The 23,982-nt window shown below is 45.8% G+C and overlaps 1 protein-coding gene across 8 annotated transcripts in view; it reads left to right on the top strand.

Annotated features, from left to right (window-relative positions):
• RASAL2 (RAS protein activator like 2) overlaps positions 1-23,982 on the top strand; it is a 184,712-nt gene that overhangs the window by 61,199 nt on the left and 99,531 nt on the right. For all 8 annotated transcript variants that reach the window (XM_054072686.1, XM_054072684.1, XM_054072685.1 and 5 more), the window contains exon 2: positions 23,345-23,472. In XM_054072686.1, coding sequence (XP_053928661.1) covers positions 23,345-23,472 — 128 coding nt within the window. The remainder of the gene's footprint in view (positions 1-23,344; positions 23,473-23,982) is intronic.

The following is a 23,982-nucleotide window of genomic DNA, read 5'->3' as shown; positions in this document are numbered from 1 at the left end:
GTGTTGCAGGGGTTTAGCCAGTAGGGATTGAGGTCAGCAAGATGCCAGTCTGAGATTCCATTTAAATCTGCCCTGCTGAGAACAACGCTCATAAAGTGGGAGGGGGGAAGGGGAAAAGGGGAGAAATTTGCCTGCTGTTCTTTCAGTCTTCCCTCTGACTTCCAGTGGGCTGCCCAGCCTGAACTAAATCACTGGTGCTGCTTTGCAAAAAACTCTGAAGTTTAAATTTCTAATAAAGACAAGCTTTCTTTTCCTCAAAACCTCTGCTCTTTCCAGAGTCCTCCAGGTTATCATATGAAAAGCCTGATAACCTCTGGATTCAGTTCAGATTGCTGGAGAAGTTGTCAGTGTGCAAAAAAAGCTCACTTTAATAGTAATGGTGGTAGTAAAAGATGATACTCTGGCTACGGGGCTGCTCGGTCTCTGTGTCACAGTGGAGTGTCCTGACAGGCTTGTGTTTGCTGCAGGAAGCTGTCACGTTGCTTAAAACAAAAACAAACAGTCGAAAAGAAGAAATAGCTGGGAAGGACTGTGTCCTTTGTTCAGCCTAGTTCCATACAGTCTCTGACTTACGTCGCTCCTAGACCTCGCTCAGTTGGAATTTGGCTTGGTGATGCTTTGTTAAATTGCATGGAATATGTTGGAAAAAATGAAGGGATAAGACTTTCCTTTTGTTTTTTTTTTTTTGCTCTCTTCTAATCATTTGTGTTTCTAATAAGACTGCTGCTGCAGGCTCCCACTGCTGCTGAGACCTCCTGGGAGGCTGCGTTGCTATTGAGTGCCCAGGACAGCTTTCCTGCCTGATCTCTTCTGCCCACCGACGCACGTCAGCAGGCTGTGTTGGGGAAGTATGCTGTGTGATACAAGGATTTGGGGTCAAAATCTTGCAGTGTGAGGGGCAGATCACGCTGTAGTTCCTTCTTTTCCTCTTTACTGGTGCACTTTGATCCCAAAGGGTTCTCTCATCATTCCTAAGTGTTCTCACCTGACTGGGTTATTGGGATGCTTTGCTTTTAGTAGTGTGAAAAGTAAACAAAAGGAAAAGGATTGTTTGTGAGAAGCCACCACTCGGTAAATACTGCGTATCAGTTATGGGACAGTGACAGACCTTTTTGGCTCTTTCGGGGTGGATAAGCCTCTGTCTGAGGCTGCTCAAACTGGTTTTGCAGAGAGAGACACTGTTCAGGAACCGAATGAAAAACAGCAGGGCTTCAGATCAAAACTCAAACTCTTGAGGAGATCGTAGTGGGGAAGGGGTTTGGGGAAACAAAGTTGATGCAGTCACCCACAACATCACCTGGAACAGCCAGGTCCTGCTTGGGCTGCTGTTGTAGGACCACAGAGGTCTTGCTTGGATGGATACCTCCATAGAGTTTCTTTCAGCCTTTGCCTTCTCAAAGGTCCAGCCTCTGATCTTCAGGTAGACGACAGCTGAGGCTGAAGACAACTCGTTCCCCCACGAGACATGCTGCCATGTAGCACATACAGCCAGCGGACAAATGACTGCTTATCATAGGGTTTATTTTTCCTTAAAGAAGAGCCAGCCAGAGTTCGCAGGAGCTGCTGGGTAGAGTCTCCTGCCCCGCACAGTGCTGCAGGCTGAGACCTGATAAAGCAGTGGTGATCCTTGTGAGCTCCTGGGGTTAAGATCTCAGGTCTGAGGGAGGTAACTTGGAGACAAAAGGGGTGAGAGAAATACTCCCAAGTTTGTTGTGTTCTTCAGCCACAGTCTAGGTGCTCAGAAGTGATTGAATCTCCTGTTCTCCTTCCAAGTACCACACAATTCCGGTTCATTGGGGGTCACCGAATTGTCCACTGACAGTTTGGGGTCTTGGGAGGGCAGAAGATATCTTCCCATGCCTGTAGCCCTGTCTGCTGTTCAAGAAAAGATCCAAGAACATGGATTCCATTTTCCTGTCCAAGAATGGCAGAATTTGGGAATCCTCAGGCGACTGAAGTCTGTGTGGTAAAAGTGCTCAGGCATTTTACTGGCTCAGAGAAGGTGTGAGACACGGGGCTTCTCTTAAGTATGCAAAGAGTTTAATTGCGAAAAGCTTGATCAAAAGTCTCTCAGGAAACATCTGTTTGTAGAAAAGTTCTTGTCACTGTGACCCAAACCCAAGAGGACCTTTTCTGCGCTCCGAGGTTCAACTGGAAGAACCTGGAGGCATGCTTTCCACAAGCTCGCTTCACTAGAAGTATTTCCATTTTCCTCTCAGATACTTGCAAATTAGCAACTTTTAAGTTAAAAGATTATTTTCCTACCAACACTTGCCTGGCCTCTTGTGTTTTCCTTCATCTCTGCAGTTCTTTCTGGAAGTGGAGAGGCTGGGTTGTCTGTGTGGGTTTGTGGAGCGACTGGTGGAGTTTGTTGCTGATCTTTATAAGCCTAGGGGAGGGCAGTTCCCTTCTTCAGGAACTGATTACGTCCCGGAAGAAGTTTGGTTGGGTTTCGGGCAACTTGAAGAGGGAAGTGGGATTTAAAAAGAAAAGGAAAATAAAAAGAACAAGTGGATAAATATTTTCCAGTTGGTCTCACGGTGATGGAACAGCTCAGACACTGCTTCATTGGCTTTCGACTGTAAAAAAAACCCTACTGCATCGACTCACTCATCGTCTTTGGTAATGAAAGGATGTTGAACCTTGGCAGATCGGCCCCCTTTGGCTCTGCCCTGAGCTTTGGCGAGCTGTGGAGACTCCTGGACGCGGGTCGCATGCTTTCTGCTCTCGACTGCAGTGAGGACAGAGGAGTGGGCAGTGGGTTGGAGGAGCAGAGCTCATGCCCGGGGTGCTGCAGGTCTTTGCAGGAGCAGCCTGGGCCAGGTTGGCGTGTAGTGGAAGTGCTTTTGGTGCACGTATGCTGTCGTCAAACCACTGGTGGAGCTGAGTACTTTGAAACCAGTCTGAAAATCAGCACATGCAAAGCTGGAAGGTAAAAGGATTTATACTCAGTATGGAATTATTATTTACAGCTTGAGAAATCTAAGAATATTTTAATTTCTAGTAAAGCTGTCAGCTTGAGGAAGGAAAGGTGTCATTCTGAAAAACTTGTTGGTTGTGAACATGCCATGTTTCTGGTAGAAAGAAGATCAGGAAAAAGCTCTGCAGACAAAGCCTGGGCTGCAAAGGCTCTCGCTGAGCTGCCACACCTTTCTCGTTACTGACCCCCTAACACCGCGGAGAATGGCTTGTGAGGGAGAGCTGAGATAACATTTATTTCACTGTTCCTTCTTATCTGGATCTCGGAGCAGCGTAAATTTAATTGTAGGTTGATGACAAAATAATTCTTCCGTAGAATCGGTTAACTCTGCCTTCCCTGGGTGTCTGTGCTATGCTTGGGGCAGGGAGGGGAGAAACACTGATTTCTTTGACTTGGCGTGCATTTAGCTTGCGCAGGCGCTTTCTTGTTACGATTTTTATAAAGACATTTCTTCAGACTTATTTCCTTCTCTTTCCTCGCCTGGATAGAGATACATTTATTTAATCCTTTAGTTTTGATTTCATACTTTAATTCATTTTATAGAGGGTTTTTTGTGCCTCGAGTGAGAGAGGATAATTTATATCCTTGCTTTTCTGGAATTGATTTTGGTTTGTTTTAATAAGTAAGTAAAGCTATTCGAACTCTATGCTCTTCTAATATCTTTACAGTCTAGATTGTTTCAATTCTATTTCTTATGTCTTTCCATATAAAAACTTATTTAGATATTTGTATTTTCACAATTATAACTCAGTTTAAAGCCGAGGCAGTTCCACATTCAGTTCCTTTCAGTCATTCACAAAATACAAATAGTTTTCTTCCTGTCTGAGATGGGAATTCAGTATTTATTACTCATTGGAGCAGCTTTTCTCTTTTCATGCTTTTAAAACCACTTTCTGCTTTTAGAAGCCCTTCTACTGACTCATGTTCCTCCACCCCCAAATCTCCTTTGCTCTTAAGTAGTTTATTTTTGGTGGGATTTCTGTTAGGGAACTTTGACACAATTGAGCTCATTCTGTATTTTATCTGTTCAAGTGCTGTTTATACGCCTGCTGCTACGAACCCCTGTATTCCATTGCAAGGAGTAGCCTTAATATTAAAACGCATTCACCTTTGATTGTCAGAACAGATCCAAGATCACTGCTTATGCCTAACCCCTCCGCTGCATTAAAAGGCCTGTAGTTTTTTTAGAGTTGTAACTATGGAAATAATGCGTTGCAGTCCAGTATTGGTCCCTTTGTGGCAGCGAGTGCTGTGTTACGTGGTATATTGGAAATTACAGGGGCATAGGGAAGCACAGGTGAGCATTTCTGGCATTTGACAGCTTTGAATATCACTTAGACACCCTACCACAATCCAAGTATTTCCTTCTGCGGGTCAACCATGCCGGGTTCATCCCAAGCATTCTGTCATTCCGTGTGGGTAACAAATTAACGCTATTCATGTAAGTGTTTATGAACACAGCTGAAAATATATGTACACAGCACATAATATATGTTAGGAACACATAATGTATGTTAGCCATAATATATGAACCTAGTAGAACTCTGCCTGTCTGGGTTTAATTAACCTTAACAAACGGTGTCTCTAAGCTGGCAGTTGTCCTCATTTCAGTGTTGACTGTTGATTTTCTTTTTTTTAATCCCCAGACCATTTTCTTAAAAAATTAGCACCCCGTGGAGTGAATGAGGACACTTATATTTGCAAGAGGTATTTTCTGAGTCATGAAATCACGGCAAGTGAACGGCAGACTCTTGCATTCCAGATTGCTCTTCCTGGGTTTTGTGGTCTGGATCCATGGGGCCGTTGGGATGTTGTACTTCATGCTGCTTGTGCAGAGGAGGCCGACAGCTGATGATTGCAAGGATCTGATCTGTGATGACCTTGATCATGAGAAATTATTGCGTGGGAATTATCTGAGGAGAGGGTAATCGCTTCCTAGAGACATCTTGTCTCCTGTATTTTCTTTGTAGAAAGATAGGGGTTTGAAGAGATGCAGCTTTCTTAGAGGCAGACAAAAAGTGAAAGTGTTGGGATTAGGAGAAAGAGCTCCTGGCAAAGTAAAGATTTGGGGGTTTGGTGGGGGAAGTTTTTCCTTTGATAACAGGCCAGACAGGGTCAGAAGGAAGTGGCTGGAGGAGGAAAAATAGTCTTTGCTTTCTAGAGGAGGAGCGGTGTCTGGAGCAGATGGATTTGGAGTCTTTGGCAAAGCTTTGTGTTTTGACTGTTGAGTGTCCGGAAAGAGAAGGTTCAGTTGTGAGACCCCACGGGACAGGATCCCGGGGAGGGCACCGGGAGATGCTCGTGGTCTGGGGATGTCTGTGGAGTGTCGGCACCTACCCCACAGCCTGGGGGGGCAGCTGGTCCTTGCCGTCTCCCTTGAGGGGCGAGTGAGCCCAGGCTTCAGAAAGCAGGGAAAGAAACAGTATTGGACTCATCTCAAAATGCTGTACTTTTCTTAAAGATAGACCTAAAGTGCAGCAGCTGGGGTGTGTGGGAAGGGGAGCTGTGCCCGGTGGTTCGTCTATCCTGGAAGGCTCAGTCCCTGCTAAGCGTATTCGACACTGGAAATGGGAACCTTAACTCTTGTAGACGTGTGCATTTAGAGCCTGTAGCGCGAGGGTAAGTTCTGCTGTGGTAAAATTTTTCTTCAGGCAAAGCTCTGTGGTTTGCATTTCCACAAATGCTGCCCCTAATGGAACTTGGCGCGAGATGAGAATTGCCTGCATGCTTACACAACGAGCTCTTCCTAGGCACATTGACCCTTTTTTCCTTAAAATAACAAACCCAAAGGAAAGTATTTGTGTTTTAGGTCTTTGGGTTTTTTTTCCAAATAATGAATGGTGTAGGTTTGTAGTTAGGACTCAAAGCAAAGGCATTGTAGAAGTAAACAAACATCCATACAATTGACTCCATGCCCTTATTTATACCATTGCTTTGCTGCAGAATTACTTGATCTTTAACTAATTAACTTGTGTTATCGTTAGCCTTATGCTTTCTGTGGTGATACTTTCTCTGTCATAGTTACTCAAGGGATTCTTTAGACCTCTCTGAAATAAATACTTCATAATCTTGTAAAACATGGCTTGTTTAAAGGAAGCTGTTTGTGTAAACAACAGGCTAATGCATGAAACTCTTGACATGTTAGCATTGAAACCAACGGCCCCCTCTGTGGTTTTGTTCTGACTGAGGAAAGCTGAAACTAGACATCTGGTCTTCTGTGGGCGAGAGAGATCTTTATAAGTTACAGGACCGCTTGTTCAAGTGAAGTTAGAAGAATATTTTGTGCAGAGAAGGTGAAAAAAAGAAGACTGAAATAGCCGGCTTCTCCAAGAAGCTCATGTTTAGAGAGCAAGCGACCACTGGCTTTATTTCTGATGGGAAATTTTAATGTGTGCGTTTGTTATAGGAGCATCCTTCTCAGAAACCACTGTCTGGAAACTGATGCAGAGAGGAGCCAGGTTATTGACAGTGATGCATGAGAATGGACAGTGAGCAAACAGGCTTTTCCAGCTCATGTGCAAGGATTTTGATGCAAAGAGTTATCAAAGAATCATAGAACGATTTGGGTTAGAAGGGACCTCAAAGCCCGTCCAGTTCCACCCTCTGCCACAGGCAGGGACACTTCCCACTGGATCAGGGGCTCCAAGCCCCATCCAACCTGGCCTTGAACCCCTCCAGGGATGGAGCATCCCCCACTTCTCTGGGCAACCTGAGCCAGGGCCTCTCAGCCCTCCCAGGAAGGTATTTCTCCCTAAGATCTCATCTCGATCTCCCCTCTTTCAGCTGAAAACCGTTCTCCTCATCCTGTCTCTGCACTCCCTGATGGAAAGCTGGGGAGGGGCTCTTTGATAGTCCCCTTTACATATGTGTTACTTAAAGGGGTGTTATGTGTTGGTTTAATAGTTTCTTGCCTTTTGTATGAAGTTTGAATTCCAGTTCTTGAGATTTATTTAATTTGCAAAGCTCCCGCAGTCTCGTCGTCCTCCCTCTCGTGTCGTCACAGACAAATCCCTCTTTCTAAAAAGTGAAATAGGAGAAAGTAAACTGCCAAGCCCAACGGCACATTGTAAGCAGATCTACGTATTTGTTTTAGGTCTGCCTTTTGCTGCTTTTGCATGTTTTATAGGGACAGACGCATTTTCCTGCATCCCATACGCTGAGTACCTCTGAGTAAATCTTAATCTTCCGAGATGTTTGCGTGGTTCTGTGGGGATGGGATGGTCAGGCTTCCAGCTGCATCTCACACGTCCTCAGCTGAGTTGCTGTAGATTTTCTTCTAGTTATGTCTACGAATTTACAATGCATTTTTGTAGAAAAAATAAAGTCCTTTTAATCCAGTCACTTTTAAGAGCAATTTTCCTCTAACAGTCGTTTAGTGACACGGGTGCTTTGGCAAGCAGTTTTGCTAGATTACTACGGACAGAACTGCCAAACTTTAAGATCTTGCAGTGTGTCTCCATCTACCTTAGCACTCCTGTTAGCTCTGACTGCGCTGGTATGTGGGGAGAGGCTTTGTCATTGACACGGCTCCAAGTGGGGCCATGAGCTGCGTCTGTGGGGAAGAAGATAAATGCAGAGATCCGAAGAGCTCCTGGTTACCTACAGTCATCTCCACTCAAGCGATGCTTCGTTTACACTACTGATCAAGTCTATTGGCTGTGTCCTGTATAAGTGACTTGTCTTAATAAAGCTCATAGAGGAACTGGTTACTAAGCAATGTAGACTTGTACGCTGAATATATAACGCTATGATGCTGGTGTTCTCGGGCTGAGGTTGCTGAGCGTGTGGTGCTTCTGGCTGCAGTATGGTTGGCGGCAGGCTTCCTGTCAGCCCTCCCGTAGCTTGATAAAAACAGTTCAAGCCACCAATGTCTTGAAATGACAGTCTTTTCCTTTGCTGAGTTAGGACTGATACCTAGGTTTTTATAGAAAACAATGAAGTTTTGAAACAGAATGTGAGGGGAAGGGCTGATCATATCAGTTTGCTGCAATGGGGCTGAATTGTTTGTCTCGACGATGGTTTTCATGGTTTGTGACCATGACTTCCACCCCCATTCTCACATGTCACTGTCACGTGAAGGTCTGACTTGTATTTGATGTGTCTTGCTGGTAAAGAAGACCCGGAATCCAGAAGATTTGTAGAAAGCAGACAGCACCTAGGAAAGCGTTGAGTGCTCTGGTAGGGTGGGAGGTGAGGCTCTTGAGACTCGTGGGATCAGGCGTTAGGAGGTTTATGTGTCTTTCACTGTTAAAACATGACTGAAGTGAGGTCGCTGAGCTGGTCTCTGTGGTACTTTGGAGTCTGAAGTCAGTGGGGTAGCAGTGTGCATAATCAATGATAACGCAAGAGCAAACCAGTGTATGACAGTCAAAGGTGGTGCAACAATTTCTTTGTCTTGTTCCTGCAGAGACAAATCCTGTTTGTGTCCAGAATTGCGCTGGTGCCCTCCTGCGTGCTCGGTGAGCGCAGGTCGGGGTTGGGCAGCTGCGGGGAGCTGATAACTGGGCATCTCCGCTGGGCTAGCCCTTAGGGGTGCCCATCTGCCATGCCATGCTGCTCAGGACTTCTTTCTCCTCCCTGTACAGATCCAGGACTGCTGGAGCCTCTTCACTGTGCTGACAAGGGAGTTTGTAGTAGGCATCTCTGCAGCAGCAGGAAGCTCCGCGCAGGGTGCCACAAAACCTGCCGGAGGAGCTCGTTACAATGACGAGTCCTCAGCCTCCGCTTGGCTATACCCCAGTAGCTGCAGAAAGGGAAGACTTCTTTCCAGGAAATACGTTTTGCCTTCTTTATTGTGGAGTTTCTTCTGAGCTTTCTGTGAATGCTGCGTGTCTGTAAACAGAAGTGAAAGCCCTGAAATGTAATTGCAAAATGCCATTTGGTGCGCCTGGGGGGGATTGCTTGCGTAGAGCAGGAGTTTTGAGTTACTTTAACAAAAGATATGAATGGCTCAAACACACTAATTGAGAAATTTGTGTTTGTGCAGCAACCAGAGCAGTGTATTATGTGCATATGTAGCGTCTTGGGTTTGGTGGATGCTGGCTCCCCAACAGCCCTGCGGCGCTGTGCAGCGTGTGTGCCCAGACTCCTGTGCCCTGACACCTCCCTACTGTTAGTGTGGAAACTGTAATTTCTAACTCCAGGCTTATATGTCCCTGAAAAGGGATTTTTTTTCTGCCGAGGCAAAAGGGGACAAATGAGATAAGATAGAAATGCAGTGAGGACCCAGCTGGTGCACTGCCTATGTTTGATTTATTTCCCCATCAAGCCCCTGTGGTTGGGCTCGATGTGGAATCAAATGTTCTGATGGATGTATATGTATTTATTTTCGTGGTGAAACTCCAGGTAGGTGTGCTGTTTATGAACGTAGACATATGGACCGCAGGAGACCTACCCTAAGGAACGGAAACTGTAGAATTGCAGGAGGAGGAAAACCATCCTTACTGAGTCATACATTTCTGAATTGTCAAGGACACGGAGGGAGAAAAGTGACAGCATAGAGCCCCATCGGGCTCCCTCCCTGCCCCACATGGGCACGGGCCGAATGGAAAACACATGCAGCAATCTGCCTTCTGAATTGTGCGTGGCTATATAATTTCAAAGAAGAATGCTTTCAGGGTGATGATAGGTTTTGTCTACATTTGTAATGTCTCATTTGTCTTTGGGTACCCAACAGCCTCTGCTTTGTTTATTCAGAGATGAGCAAACATGAAACCGAATGTACTTTTCAATGATGTGTGTAAATCAACCTGAGAAATGGAGATCATTGTAAAATATATACACGCGTATGTATTTAGCGAGGTGTGCTAGATTGATTGCTCCAAAACCTAGAGCCTCTTACGTGCGGAGAATTTGTAGAGAGGCAGTCATAGCCCAGTAATAGTGAAGTGTGGTCACTGATGGGTAAAATAAAATTCAAGCCGCTTTGCATTTTAATGGATTTTAATCACATGGGAGTGTGGGAAAGAAAAAATAGAGATTTTTTTTTTTTTCATCATCATGTCTGATTTCTTTAGGGCTAGCAAAGCTGGTCCCAGGTACCGAGGTAACATTTTCATGTCTTATACTGGTGTTAAAAGAGACTTCTAAAAAGGCAAGGGATGTGCAGGTTCATCATTAGTCACTGAGAACTGAATAAATAGCGCTGATCTGGAGATGTGGCAAGGACAGCAGAGCTGAAAGTTTTTGGCAAACTGAAGTAGTAAGGAGGAAATGAACAAGATGCCATGCATGGTTTTTATCGCCAGAGATTTACAAAAATAGGTTTGACATCCGTCAGGGGCTGGGGGTAGGGTACCATCCAGCCGTAACGGCACGGCAGCAGCACAGTCTGTCTTTAGCAAACTAAAACCCTTGAAAACAGGGCCTTGTTCCTTAATCTCTCACTTTTCGGTGCTGCCTCTCATCTGTTCATCATTTCTGCTGTCTTTGACAAGATCTTCATGTATATTTTAAAAGCTCCTGCGCTGTGCTGCTGGCGTGGGCTCTGCCTGGTTCATCCCTCCCTGTGCCACCCATGCTGTGCAGCCCCACTCCTGCTTCGGCTGAATTCCCCGGGCCATAATATTGGGTGGAATTTATCCCTCAACCCCCAGGAGTCATTTTTGTTCGACACCACCATTGCAAAGACGGCCGAGATGGGTACATTGTGATAATAGTGTCACTTAAATAAAAGAGGGGGGACCAAAGGATGTTTAGAACACCAAGGTAGTTTATAACGGGCAGAAAATAGAGAAGCTGAAGTTTTTTGCCCCGTGTTTTCTTTTGTTATATTCCTAAGTGGATGTTTGTGTCTGTTTATGCTCTGGTTTCGTGTGTGTTTTGAAATCTCATTGTACTCGGTGGTGGAAAGTTGGCTGCTTAAGTAAAGGCATGTTAAGGACAGCTATCTACAGTAGCTGGAAGGAAATGCTTCTCAAACGTATTGTCCAAGTTGGTTCTAGTTAATAGTCTCTTGGGTACGTGAACTTTCCTTGCCTTCTCCACCCATCTTCTGGCAGCAAACAGAATTCTTAGTGTTTCGATTTGAAAATAAATTAATTAATTGAACCCATTCTGCCCCTGTAAACTGTTTCCCCATAGGAGTGAAATGAATTTCAGCAGTAACTCATAAAACCACTTGTGTGGGTTGATGAGTCCTGCTGGGGGGGGGGGGACTCCTCAAAACAATAATGTAAAGCAAATCTCTTCAAACTGTGTGAAAATTATTATATTTATACAAAGCTTCCCGTCTCCCTTTCCTCCTGGTCTGGTTGGCTTTGCCCGTACAAATTGCAGTTGTGCAGTGGGACTGCTAATGAGAGGCTGCAACCTAATCAGTTTCTGGTTAGCGTTGCTAATGTAGGAAAGGCATTTTCTCTCCACTGGGTGTCATTTGTTCACCTAGGATTTTGGAGATGAGCACTTGTGGCTTTACCCTTCTGGTAGAGGGGCTTGGGAGCTTCGTGTCGGTTTGCAAAACATATGGCAGGGCATAGATTTGGGAACAAGCACGTGTTTACACTGAGGGGCTTTGTGGCGTCACCACTGAACATCAGGCAAATCAGACAAAAAAAGCAACAGAAGTGAATAATGAAAGGTTTGGTCCTCACAGGCTTTATATTTTGCAGATTTTGGGGAACAAAGTAAGGAGGTAAAACTAAGTAGGTGTGGGCTCCAGGCTGGAGGGTATTTGGGGTGAGGATGTGGGGTTGCCCTTATTCTTCTTAGCCGAGCTTACTGGGGTGAGAAGGAAATAAATTAAATAGAGGGAAAACACAGCTGAAGAACAACTGAAATAGTGCACACTGGCTACAGATCCTTTTAATTTTCCTAAAGCTAGCCTGTCATCAAAGGAGCCATTAATTGTGCTTGCTGAGGTTTGCCACAAGCGTAGTAAACCTGCTCCACCTGTTGTGGTGGTATCTCGGGAGCCGTGGTCTCAGCATGGCTGCGATGTCCAAAGCCCGCAAGAGTGAATTCCTCTGGCACAGTGTTCGCTCGGCACTTGCAGTTCCTCTGCCCTGGCACTGTTATTTCTTCCGCTGTTGCCTCTTTATTTCACTGTTATCTTCTTTCAGCATCGCATGGAGTAGGCAGGAAGAAATAAATCATCTGTCTTATTCTGGAATTTCAGAACAAAATTGCCCTTTTATTTGCAAATGTTTAGGTTGTGGCAATAAGGAGACCAAAATTGCTCTAAGTCAGGAGGCTCCGGAGCCTTCGTCTGCACCAGCAGCTCAGTGTCCTGCCTTGACCAGGGTGGTGACGATTTCCTTATGCTTAACCAAAGTGGATTTCTGTCCTGAAGCCAGCCTTCCTTCCCTAAAACCAGGTACAATAACTGGGTTAGATTACAAAGGGAAAGTAACCTCATATAACCTCTAACTATAGAGTAAAGGGAAGAGCTGATAAAAGAGGAATTGCACATCATTACCTCATTATGCTGCATTAAATGCGGCATTCAGAGTATTTGCAATAAGACATCTCTTTGCACAAGCCTGAACATGGCTCAGAATCCCCACTGAATTTATGCAAGATCCACTCTCCTTCCCCTAAAGTTTTGTGACTGAATTGTCTTTACAGGCTGAAGAAAGTCCAGTCCTTTGTGTATTAGCATCACATTACTGAAATGCATGGAGACTTTTCAGATGTTAGGGAGAAAAATGGGATGAGGACCGTTCTGGTGCTTTTTTGGGGTTTTTGTTTGTAAGTAGGTCACATCACCAAATTGGGTGTAATAGCTGGCTCCAGGTTCTTCTGAAAATGTTTTGAAGATGCCAGAAGGAAGCAGAGCGTGTCTTTTTAAATAGTGTGGGGAGTACTGGAGGGCTTCTTTTACATTATACGTGCATCCCTTGAGGTGGTCCCTTACGAAAGCATTTGTTTTAAGTGGCTGAAATAAGAAAGCCAAGTTCAGCCTGTGTGCCCGAGTGACCTGGATAATATGCAAAAAACATTGCATGTGGTTGTAGTAGCTTTGAGTGTCCTGGGAACTCTCCCTTCAACAGGGAAATAAACTCATCTGAGACAGCAGTGCTGGTCGGAACTCCCGTTGTCTCTTTTCCTGCAAGCTTACTGAAGCAGAAAACCCAGCCTTGTGTGTTCCTGGGCTTCAAGAAATGTTCAGGTTGCAAACAGTTGAAAGAGCCCGGCAGCACCGGGCTGTGTGGCGGTGGCAGGGCGGCCAAGCGCTTAGAACCCCTGGGGTGGGAGAGCCCACACGAGGAGCTTTGTCATTTATTTTTTACATTATTATTTCCTTAATTCTTTATTTTCCCTTTCTTTTTCTCTCACCACAAAAAACAGCACACCCAGAGAGCGTTGTTTTTTGAAACCATGAGGGCTGTGTTTGTGTCAAGGTAGGTGTGAGGGGAGGGGAGTTCGGCAATCCTGCCATTGCTCTGAGAAATTAAGTGTGTGGGTTGAGATTGTTCAGATCAGTGAGAGCGAACACATTGGTTTTCTTGCAGGAAAAACAAAAACAAAAGCTCCTAAAAGCAGCAGTGTGCATGGCGTGATTCAAACAGTGCCTGAAAAGCAGCGTTTGTTTTTCAGTTGTTCAGCTTGACCTTGTTGTGGTCACTACCTCATGGCCGCGTCGGTTCGTGTGGCTCACTCTTGTCTCGCAGAAACACACTCCCTACCTTTGCTCTTCCCATGCCTCCCTGGCAGAAGAAGGCAAAAGGGTCTTGAAAAGGGTCTGGGACAGATGAACGTCAGCTGGTCGATGCTTCGTCAGCAAGGGTAGAGGGTAAAGCTCCGCAGGGGCAGAACCTTTGGTGAGGATGCTTCTGCCAAGCTCTGTGCCCCTGCTTGTGGTTCACGTACATTTAGCTTTGACTGCGAGGACACTGGTACGTTTTTGTGCAGGAACTGAGCAGTTTGCTTTCAGATTGTTGGTGGTTTTGGTTTTTTTTTTCACAGCTGCCCTGGGCCAAGGTCCCTTTTAAGTTCAGGATGCTTTTCCCTCTAGTCTTCCTGCACTCCTGCAAGGAGTAAAGAATTAAGAGGGAACAGCCCAGTCTGGTTGCTTGGGGCTGAAGAGGCTGTGAGATGGAGATTCGGGTTTGGTGGGAGCAAGGATTACAGAGAAAAGAACAGGGGGAAGAGGACAGAGCTGGGTAGGAAAAGGAGCATGCATAAATTAAGAGAAAAAACTGCAGACTTTTTCCTCCCACAAATAATTAACTTTTCTACTGTTCTGCATTCTCTGCTTCCTAAATCGCTCACGAAAGCTTCTCCCTGCTTTGGGTAGAAGTGTCACTTGAGAATCTTCTCAGAACTTGGCAGCTATGTAATAGGGGCATGTAATCTGTTATAATCCTCTCTACAGGTTTGTAATAACCATTTCTGTTTTGAGATTCCAAAGTGCTTTGTAGCCCAAGTGGGAGTGTAATTGTGCAAGAAACATGTACTTAATATTCAGGAGCAAAGATGAGTGGTCCTGGGCAGGGAACGAGAATGGAATAAGAAGGAGGGAAAGCCCACATAATGTTGTAGGAAGATTCACGTGGTGGCTTTGAACAACTGCGGGTTATTTGAAATCCTAGATAGCTTGGGAACCAAACTGTTTTTTGCACAGCTCGCAGCTTCTCTTCTGGTGATGTCACGAGATGTGCAAGACTGCACAATGAAGTCCTTGTTAACAGGCACACATAGGAGGCTGGGCTGAGCCCCAAGCGCACCTGCGTGATCTGTGTGGTCCCCACCTTGGTTGGGTTGCATTTTCTAGTTCCACTAGTTGAGCTGCGAAGTGCACAGACGATTGTATGAGTTGAGTTTGCTGGCACCGATCCACTCAAGAAGGTGCTGATGTCTCCTGACAGACCCATCTTTCATGCTGTCTCACGAACCTGACTGGGTGCAGACCATGAGAACAGGGAGGGAGAGAGACGCAGCCGGGGAAGGGAGGATCAATTACCCTTTGTAAGTTTAGCAAGCGGCTGTGTGGCACGTAAGAAGCTTAGAGGAGCTCAGCGGTGTTCAAGCTAATTGGCAGATTTAAAGCGCTATTAAGAGCTCCTACACCTTTTGCTCAGAGAAGCTGCCTAGTGACAGCGAGCGGGTGCAACTTTCTGCTTCCTAATCAGAATCACCCTGGCAGGCCAATTTTAGTTTTCTTCCTAATTTTTGCTTCTCCCACTAGCTCCTTAGCTCTCGGTTTTTAGGCCTTTGCAGGAAAGCTCGAGACCATTGGCACACTCAGCATCTGCTCGCTAAACTACTCATAAGATTTTAAGACTTGCGGTTTCTTTTTTTGGAACAACTCCATGATTTTCCCTTTTGAAAAGAAAACCTCAGTGAAACTGCTTGCATGATTGTGGCCTCACTGAATTTGTGCTCTCGGGCCTCTGTAGAGTGTTTGGGTACCAGGGAACACTGAGCCCTTTTAGTGAACATCGGGGTCTGAGGGTGGTAAATGTGTTAGCACAGGTCTTCACAAAGGTTTGGGGTTTGAATTGCATGTGTTGTGGGGAAGTGAGAGGGGAGATCTTGGCTGGTCGATGCGGTAGTCTCAGCCTGGGTGTGAAAACTCCTGAGCTTTGGATAGGCGAAGTGGTGACGTTGCAAGAAGAGGGCAGATGCACTGACTCGGGACCGAGCTAAGTTGGCAGAGCTGCCTGGGAGCCCAGCTGGAGGAGTCTTGCTCGTCGCTGGACGTTGCTTGTACAAACAAGTCAGATTTCACTCTCCTAGCGAAGGAATGAAAGAGTGGGATGATGTCGGCACCCAACAGAGGGAAGAGGCAGCGAGACCTCATCCGTGTGGGAGGTGCGAGGTCTGTGGAACAGTAGCACTCCGTATTTTGTCTCCCGCTCGCTGCAGAGGAGACAGCCCTTGGGCTGGCAGTTGGGTATTCGCTCCGCTGATGTCTTAGCCCATTCCATACAAAAATGGCTCCGTGCTCTTTTTATGCAGATTATCTGTAGGAAAGTCAGGAATCTGGCTGGTTGCTCTGGCCTTGTGGACGAAACATCGATGCCCACTCTTCCAACTTCAAAGCTTCATCCTGCTTTCTCTGTGTTGAGGCGAGACTGCTGCATGTGAGAGATTCAGAGCAGAAAGGTGACTCTTCTCCCTCTCCATCATGGATCTCATCAAACAGCAACTGCTGGAAAAAAGCCGTGCCCTTCCCTGTTTGCAGGAAATGTGCACAGTCCTTGTTCAGAGGTGAGAAAAAAACCCAAAGACTTGCCTGTAAGCAGTGAGCTGCAGAACCCTTCAGACTTCTCATCTCTGTATTTAGGAGATGCCTTCAGCCAGAGCTGGTGGGGAAATGGAAGCACGTAGTAAGCATAAAGATTGCCACTGTCATATTTCTGTGAGGGTACAGGCCATGAAAACTGCACCCGACTGGACAGTTTTTATGTGAATCAGTCTGGCACTTATGAGGTTCTCCTCTGGGATAATGGAAAACCAGCATTTAGGCTGTGCCTGATCACTGCCACTCAATAAAAGAGTAATGGAAAGTTAATAGGTCAGACTGGCAAGCTTGGCCCTTACTCGAAAAACTAAACATCTTGTGAAGTTTGTGTTGCTGTGCCAAGTGCGTTGGAATCTAAGAAAGTCATGGCGCTGGTCATGGCTTCTGCCAGCTTCCAAAACGCCATTTTCACCTACTTAAATCCTTTATGGCTTTATTCTTTGTCGAATAGATTTTCCAGGTAGCATTTTGGCTGTAACCAGCTGGTGTGAGAGCTTTTGAGATCGTTGAAACCTGATGGTTTGACTAAGCTTCCTTTACCTCCTACACCCGATATTGGGTTTCCATACCAGAATTTGATTATCGTTGTACGCAGCTGCCAGAGGAGAGCAACTGGATTCAACTGCATCGTGGGCTGGGTGTTGCACATGTAATGAAGTTTGTTGAGTGCAGCTATCAAATATAACAAAGAATTCACACCAGATACTTACCTCTGTAATAACATCCTCCACAAACAGCATGCCTCTCATCCCAAAGGATTGGCTTGTGCTTTTTACACTTAAAATAACGCCTCCTTCCCCAGAGAGATCTGCTGCTGACCACGAAAATGTAGGTACCTCTTAACTGAGATGAAGCCGTGCCACACACTGATTTAGGAGGGCAAGGGAGCAGTGCTCTGTCTCACAGCAGCTACAGGAAGCTTCCTAGAAAACCTGCCATCATTGCCCACATTGTGGTTTGCAATGAAGATTAATGGGTTTATTTCTATAATGAGCACTGGTCATATCTTGAAGCATGTTGTAATTCAGAGAAGAATTAATCAGCCCTAAGAGTGTCATATTTTCTCTGTACATGCAAATCTCTGTCTTAACACACGGTGCGTGCTGAGTTTTCTTATTGTATTATGCTATATATTATATAGCATACATAAATATAGTATAGACTTATATATTTACTATATTAGGAAGAAATGTTTTCCGGTGAGGGTGGTGAGGCACTGACACAAGTAGCCCAGAGCAGCAGTGGCTGCCCCATTCCTGGAGGTGTTCAAGGCCAGGTTGGATGGGCCTTGGGTAGCCTGATCCAGTGGGAGGTGTCCCTGCCCATGGCAGGGGGTGGAACTGGATGAGCTTTGAGGTCTCTTCTGACCCAAACCATTCCATGATTCTAGACAATTAGTCATGAAGGTTGTGTGTTCTGTGTCAGGACATTGTGGTCGTTGTCTGTACAAACTTGGACAATGAGTATTCCCCTCCTCCAAAGTGAATTTGTGCATCCTGATGGGTTTTCTTTGGAGAGTTATTTCTGATTGTGCCTTTCTGCAGTCCTGCTTGGGTCAGAAACCACCACGTATGGCTGTGAGCTGTTTTGAGAAATAAGGAATGCTAACAAAAGCTATGTATATCAGCATGAGAGAAAGTTGAAGTATGCTTTTCCTAGCAGACCTCAAGCAACTGACCTGTGTTGTTATCCTCTCTGTGTAAGTGCTGGGAGATTGTCCCTCTCTAAGCTGAGCCAGGGTTGTTCTGACGCCTGTGCTGCTTTCAGGGCTTGAATTCTCTTCTGTTTCCAATCCAGACTTTGCAGATCTTCATCTGAGCAGCGCACAGCTGGCCGAAACAGTTGTGCATACGCACACAGCTGTACGCCACAGAACCGTGCTATTGCTGTTTATTTTCACTCACATTAGCGACTTCTTTTGCGGAAATCCTGCCGTCTTACAAAATGCAGGTTTAAGGGAATGAAAACATGTTGAGGCACAGCGTGTCTCCCTTTCTGCCATATCCTTTCCCTTGAATCATGAGCTTCATCAACTTTTAGGGATGGTGTAAGTTTAGTGAAGGGATTTAATTGCTATTTGTCTTTGAGGCTTCATGTCAACATTAAGGCTTGTTTCAGCTTCTCTTCAGCTGCTTGATAAAGATTCGAACTGATGATTATTTGAACGGGGCTGCATGCTCATGCACCGCTGGGTAGATCGGGGTACTGACAAGCTCTCAGACGACAGCACTTACCTAAAGCTTTCCGAGTCCTGTCTCTATGGCAAGAACATAAAACACCGTGGAAACATTGACATTGGGCAAGTAGACCTGTTGTCAAAAGGTGTTAGGGCTCCTACTAATCTCTCTTCAGGGGGGGGGAAAATCCTCCATGCATTCAAACTTGGCCTCTGCATTAGTTACTCAGCTGCTTGGCAGCTCCGTACTGGAAATACTGGGAACAGAATACGGACCCCAATAAAGTCAGTGAAAATTTGGCAAGGACTTCAGTAAGCACTTGATTTCACCGTAGGAAGAGTATGGTTCCAAACCAGAGCTTTGACACATGCCAGGGGTGCTCTTGTCATCACCAGGAAGGAGGTTTAATTTTCTGGGTTTATTGATGGTAGGTAGAGTGCTTCTTGGCAAAGAAACTGAAGGCATAGATTTACCTTAATGTAGTTTTATTGGCCCGATTTCTGCTAATTATGTACTAGTTTGGAAAAGGAGAGTGTTATGGTTTGAGATATCCTTCTTCTGGTTGTAGGAGAGCTGTTGAGGACTAAATGACACTGGAGCGCTTGTCATGTCTTGGAAATAATTTTCTGGTGCTGCCCATTGCCTGCTTTTTGGAAAGTGTCCCCTGCTCGGAATTGTAAAAAAAGAATTGTTGCATGTTTGCCATGGAAGATTCAGAAATGTTCCCATCCAATAGCACCGGAATCCCTAAATACTGCTTAACTGCCATCAGTTTTCATAAAACGCCTTACTCTTTCTGTGGGGATTGTCTTGGCACCGGCTGCTTCTTTCCTTGTTCCCTCGCCCTGCACCAGTCAACACGTTTTTTTGTTGTGATGTGGTTATGGCATAGCTGTTCCTCTTTTTCCCCGTCTTCCTTTTTTTTTAAGTAAGCTCTGTAGTTAAAGAATAATAAGATACAAGTTGTCATCTGGCTGAGAGAAAGAGAGCTTTGTGGATATTTATAACATGCCTAATGGCATTTCAGAGCCCCGAGGAAAAACAACACAGCTTCAAGTCTTCAGCTGTGTCGGATGTGGCAGGCGGGCAGTGATGCTCTTCTCGGTTCAGCAGGGGAGGATGTACCAAGAAGGGGATTTTTTCCAAGCTGTTACTTAACTGATATTAGCATTTGAAGGCACATAAGGCATGACCTTTAATCCTGTGTGTAGACGAACTGATCTGCTTGCTTGAATGCCTCATTGTCATGGTGCAGAATGGAAAGATTGCATCAGATTGGGGAAAGAAATCTTCAGTCACCAGAACTTGCATAGTGAGGTATGTGGCTGCATGAGCCCATCCCGCGTGTAACACCTGCAAAGTCAGAGCTTCAGACACATCTCGATCTCTCCTCCAGCTTCTGGCCGAAATGGCATTCATCAAGGAGTTACTCTCCAAAGGATCCCTGCTTTCCTGCAGGGGCTTGGACTAGATGACCTTCATGGTCTCTTCCAACCCAAACCATTCTACGAAAGCACAAGCCTTTCAGTATGAGCTGATGGAGAGCAGCCCCAAAGTTAGAGAGGACAGCCCTGACTCGTGGTCTTTCCCCAGAGTGGTCCCACTTGCACATGGACTTCTTGCCATTCACTTCCATAGCGATTCAAACAGCGGTGGCACATTTGTTTTGTGGGCACTAGTGGAAGCAGTTGGAGGGTTTTATTACGTTAACATGAAAAGTTGAAGCCAAGAATGTAAAATGAAACCTGAAGATGAAAAGTACCAGAAAGCAGTAGAACAGGGTTTGGGAAGTGACGGAGCGTATGCATGACTCTCTGTAAAGTCCAGAAGGGTCTTCAGTCTAAACTGGAAACATGCTTCAGAATCAGTTTTGAGGTTGCAACTATTGTGAGAGGCTCACAAGGGGTCAACCATGCAGAAGAAAAAGTTTAAAGAGGTGCGACAAATGAACCAAAGCTACACTGCGAGCTTTGTCACAGCGAGTTTTCTTGCAGCATGTATTCAGCATCCATCTGGTTTGCAAGATGGGCTTGCAGCATCAGCTTCGGGGAGAGGACTGGAGTTCTGGGTTCTGATACATCAAAAAAACAGCTTGCCGCTGCTCCTCTTTGTTGAGGAGAGCACTTGGTCAGCCCAGAGGTGATGGAGCTGTGTCTTGACATGTTCAAAGGGATACCAGTACAAACACCAAATATTAATGCTGTTCTCTGGTGGTGACTGACAGCTCCTGGCACCGAGATGGCACGTTACTCTGCCAGCAGCTTGTGGAAAGCTGTTCTGACGTAGCCACCCCACTTGGCAGCAGAGCCAGGGCTGGCCTGCAGCGCCTGATGACTCAGTGGAGTCCTGGAGTTGTTATTGCAGTGGAAGAAGTTGTTCTGTTCTTTAATTCCTTTGTGCAGCCCATAGATCAGTTGGATGGTATCCTGCCAAGGCCTGCAGTTAGTAGAAATTAAAATGCGAAAGTCTTTTGGGGCTGGGTGAGTCGTGACTGTGGATGCTGCGTTGGAGCTAATGGTCCAGAAGGGTTTTCTTTTGCCATGAGGAAGTCTACCAGCAGTTCAAAATAGAGTTTACTGTGTTGTCACTCAGCATAGCAGCTGGAGGCACTCTCTCGCTTCTAGCCCACCCACATGAGCAGGATGGGGCATGCGTCATCCTTTTTCCCCTTTGGTGACTTATCGTGTGCTTTCATCACCAAAGAGGTTAGATCCCCAGCCCTCTGGTCCTCACATTTCTGTTGCACACTCATACTAGGAACCCATGGCTTCACCTTCTCGCTCATCTTCCCTCTGTCAGCCCATTCCTCAGGGGTTTGTGTTGGGTGTGGGTAGGGTTTGGGAAATCAAGGTCTAAGCAGGAGCAGCAGTGGTTTTGTTTTGCATCTGGTTAGGTTTTTGGTTGGATGCCACGATAAATGTTGAGTTGAAGTTGTGCCAAAAGTCTGCAGGGAGGGTTAATGTCTCTATGATGGACAAACGTAACTTGTGATAGGGCCTCTTGTATGCCAGGAGTCTGCACGAATGCGCATCTGCTTCAGGGAGATTGTGGTGGTTTCCCTTAGTTGTTTTTATGCCTAAGTAGAGTTTTGGGCAATTTTGAGATGCACAGCTTTGCTTGTCCCTTTTGGAAGCCGAGCTTTTTTAGGAGAGGTTACAGTACGGAGCCCGATACTGAATCTTGGCTTCTTCCCTGAATTCATCTGAAACTGAGGCATCAAAAGGGTGTTTCTTTATTATTCAAAGCAGTGGGAGCCATGTAGTCCTCTCCTTCTTGCTTAAAGGTAGCAGGCTGCCAGTTTCAAGTGAATGACCACAAGAGTCCTAATGCACCATGAGGCTGAACTAGGTACTGAAAGCCATCTTTCAAACTAATTCTCCGGCTTTAGAAGCTGACATTCCTTCCAGTGCGCAGGCAGAGCTGCTGTTATGTGCAGGAAAAGAGCATGAAGGTGTTGCAGGTCTTAGATGGAGTTTGGCTACACAAGGTCTGCAAGGAGTGCAGTCGCTTGGAGGGGCTCATTACTCCACATTTAATGATTGTGTTTGGACTTGCAGGCTGCCTGGCAGCTGGGAAGCGCTGGGTGTTTGAGGATTCGCTGGCCTCTAGTGGTGTAACTGGGAAGGAGCTCCAAGAAGTTAGTGTGTGCGCTGAAAGGAAGCCAGCGTCCCAAAACACGGGGGTTCTGAACATTCGTTTTGCCTAACGTGCTCCTCAAACAGCTGAAGGAGGTCCTGGACACAGAAAATGACTGACAATATCCTGATTTTTGCAGTATCTGTTTTAAATCTCTTAGAGGCAGCTCAGGGACTCGAGGAGTCTCTAGAATATACGCTGCAAATGACCGAGTTTTAGATCAATGCAGTTCAAATTGTGTAAAACTGGAGTGCGAGATAGAACTGGAACTAAATGTTACCAAGCAACCAGAACTTGATCTCAAAACTTTGGGAAGAGAAGACTTGAACCCGTTTTCTAAGTTGTATACATGGCTCTGTTGTACTCGTCCCTTTTTCTGTTATTAAAACAGCATTTCTGTCTCCTGTAAAGAGGTTTTTAATAGCTGAATGCACACCTGAGCTCCTGCAGTGGCATCTTTGCACCCAGTCTTCTCGGAGCACCGACAGTGCTGCCTTGCTGCTCCATGGCTTTCTCGGCCTTTGAGCTGGGCTGCTTGGCAGAGAAATCTGTCTGCTGTGCTGTTCCATGTGCTTTCCTTTCCCAGTCTCAGAGGAAACCTCTTAGCAGTGAGAGGCACGATGTCCTGTGTAGCTGAGGCCTGAGAGATTTAAGGGAAATTGATTTTTAAGTCAGTCTGAAAAGATTAGCACTGGGACACAAACGAATTGGATTTTGTTTGGGGGTTTGGTTGGGTTTTTTTGCTGGCTTTGTGGGTTTTTTTGTTTGAGTTTTTGCAGCTATAGTGCCTGTGGCTAAAATGAAAATGCTGGAAGACTCCTGTCTGTCACAATTTAATCAAATAGCTTCCCTACCAAAAGATGCTAGTAAGCCCTTCTTAATTAAATGCCCATCGCTTAGAAGTTCTCCTTCCCTTCTTCAAGCCTGTGTTCCTTGATCCCCATCTTCCTTCCTCTCTCTCTCTTTTTAGTCTGAAATAACCTGGTTTATTAAGGTTCAGGGTACATCCAGGCCCTACCCATATGACCACATTTTTGAGAAGGGAGTGGAGGGAAGATGAAGTTTGCATGACAGCTCTTTGTCAAGGACCAAAATAGAATCAAAAGAGAAGACCAAGACATTTATATTCATCTCAGATATTGCCATTTTTGTAAGTTATGCCATAGGAATTCACAGTGTACCTTCGGTAGCATCCCACATGAGTGCCTCCCAGGATTAGCATCGTGTCTTTTGAATATACTGAAAGCGGTGCCACTAAGTGCGGATCACAGTTGTGGATCACATCTGGCTGCAGAGCCGCACAGGCAAAGGTGGTGGTTAATGACACATGCTAATGCTTCTGGCGTTGTGGTTTTCTGTTCGCAGATGTGAAAGGACCACCTACACACAGACTGTCCTGTGGCCAGTCCCCATACACGGAGACGACAACATGGGAGAGGAAATACTGCATCCTGACAGACAGCCAGCTGGTGCTGCTCAACAGGGAGAAAGAGGTGAGAGAAACTCATGTTGGCCACTCAAGATTTTCCTTCTGGCCTTTGTTGGTAAAATGAGAAGGCGACTTTTTTCATCTCCCCTTTATTTCGTTCACAAGTCAAGTGAAATGTGTGAGAGTGGGGAGAAGGAGAGCTAACCTGTCCTGCGTCTGGATGGCGTGGCACGCACAGTTATCATCCAGCTGGCCCAGGTGCCGGTTGCATGGACCAGGTGACAGCAAACTGTGTGCATCCACAAGTCCCTGCTGGAGTTTTACAGCCTGTGTTCAAGTCTGCCACTACATCTTCCTGTGTTATTGCTGCTTTCAATGGCAGTTAAAGCCACCACAGCGATATAGAGCTACCTGCTCACATCAGTGCAGACATAAAGGGAGGGGAAAGTACAGTAAGGGAGGAGAAGAGGCGTTTGTGTCTGTATTGGAGCGCTGGGCACAGGACGTGTACGCAGCCTCCACACTGTGCTGCCATCTCTGCTGCAGTCACAAGGGAAACTGGTGGAGGCAAAGG

The sequence above is a fragment of the Cuculus canorus genome, chromosome 8, assembly GCF_017976375.1.
Source record: "Cuculus canorus isolate bCucCan1 chromosome 8, bCucCan1.pri, whole genome shotgun sequence".
In the NCBI taxonomy this organism is placed as follows: Eukaryota; Metazoa; Chordata; class Aves; order Cuculiformes; family Cuculidae; genus Cuculus; species Cuculus canorus.
This window is presented reverse-complemented; position numbering and strand designations above follow the sequence as displayed.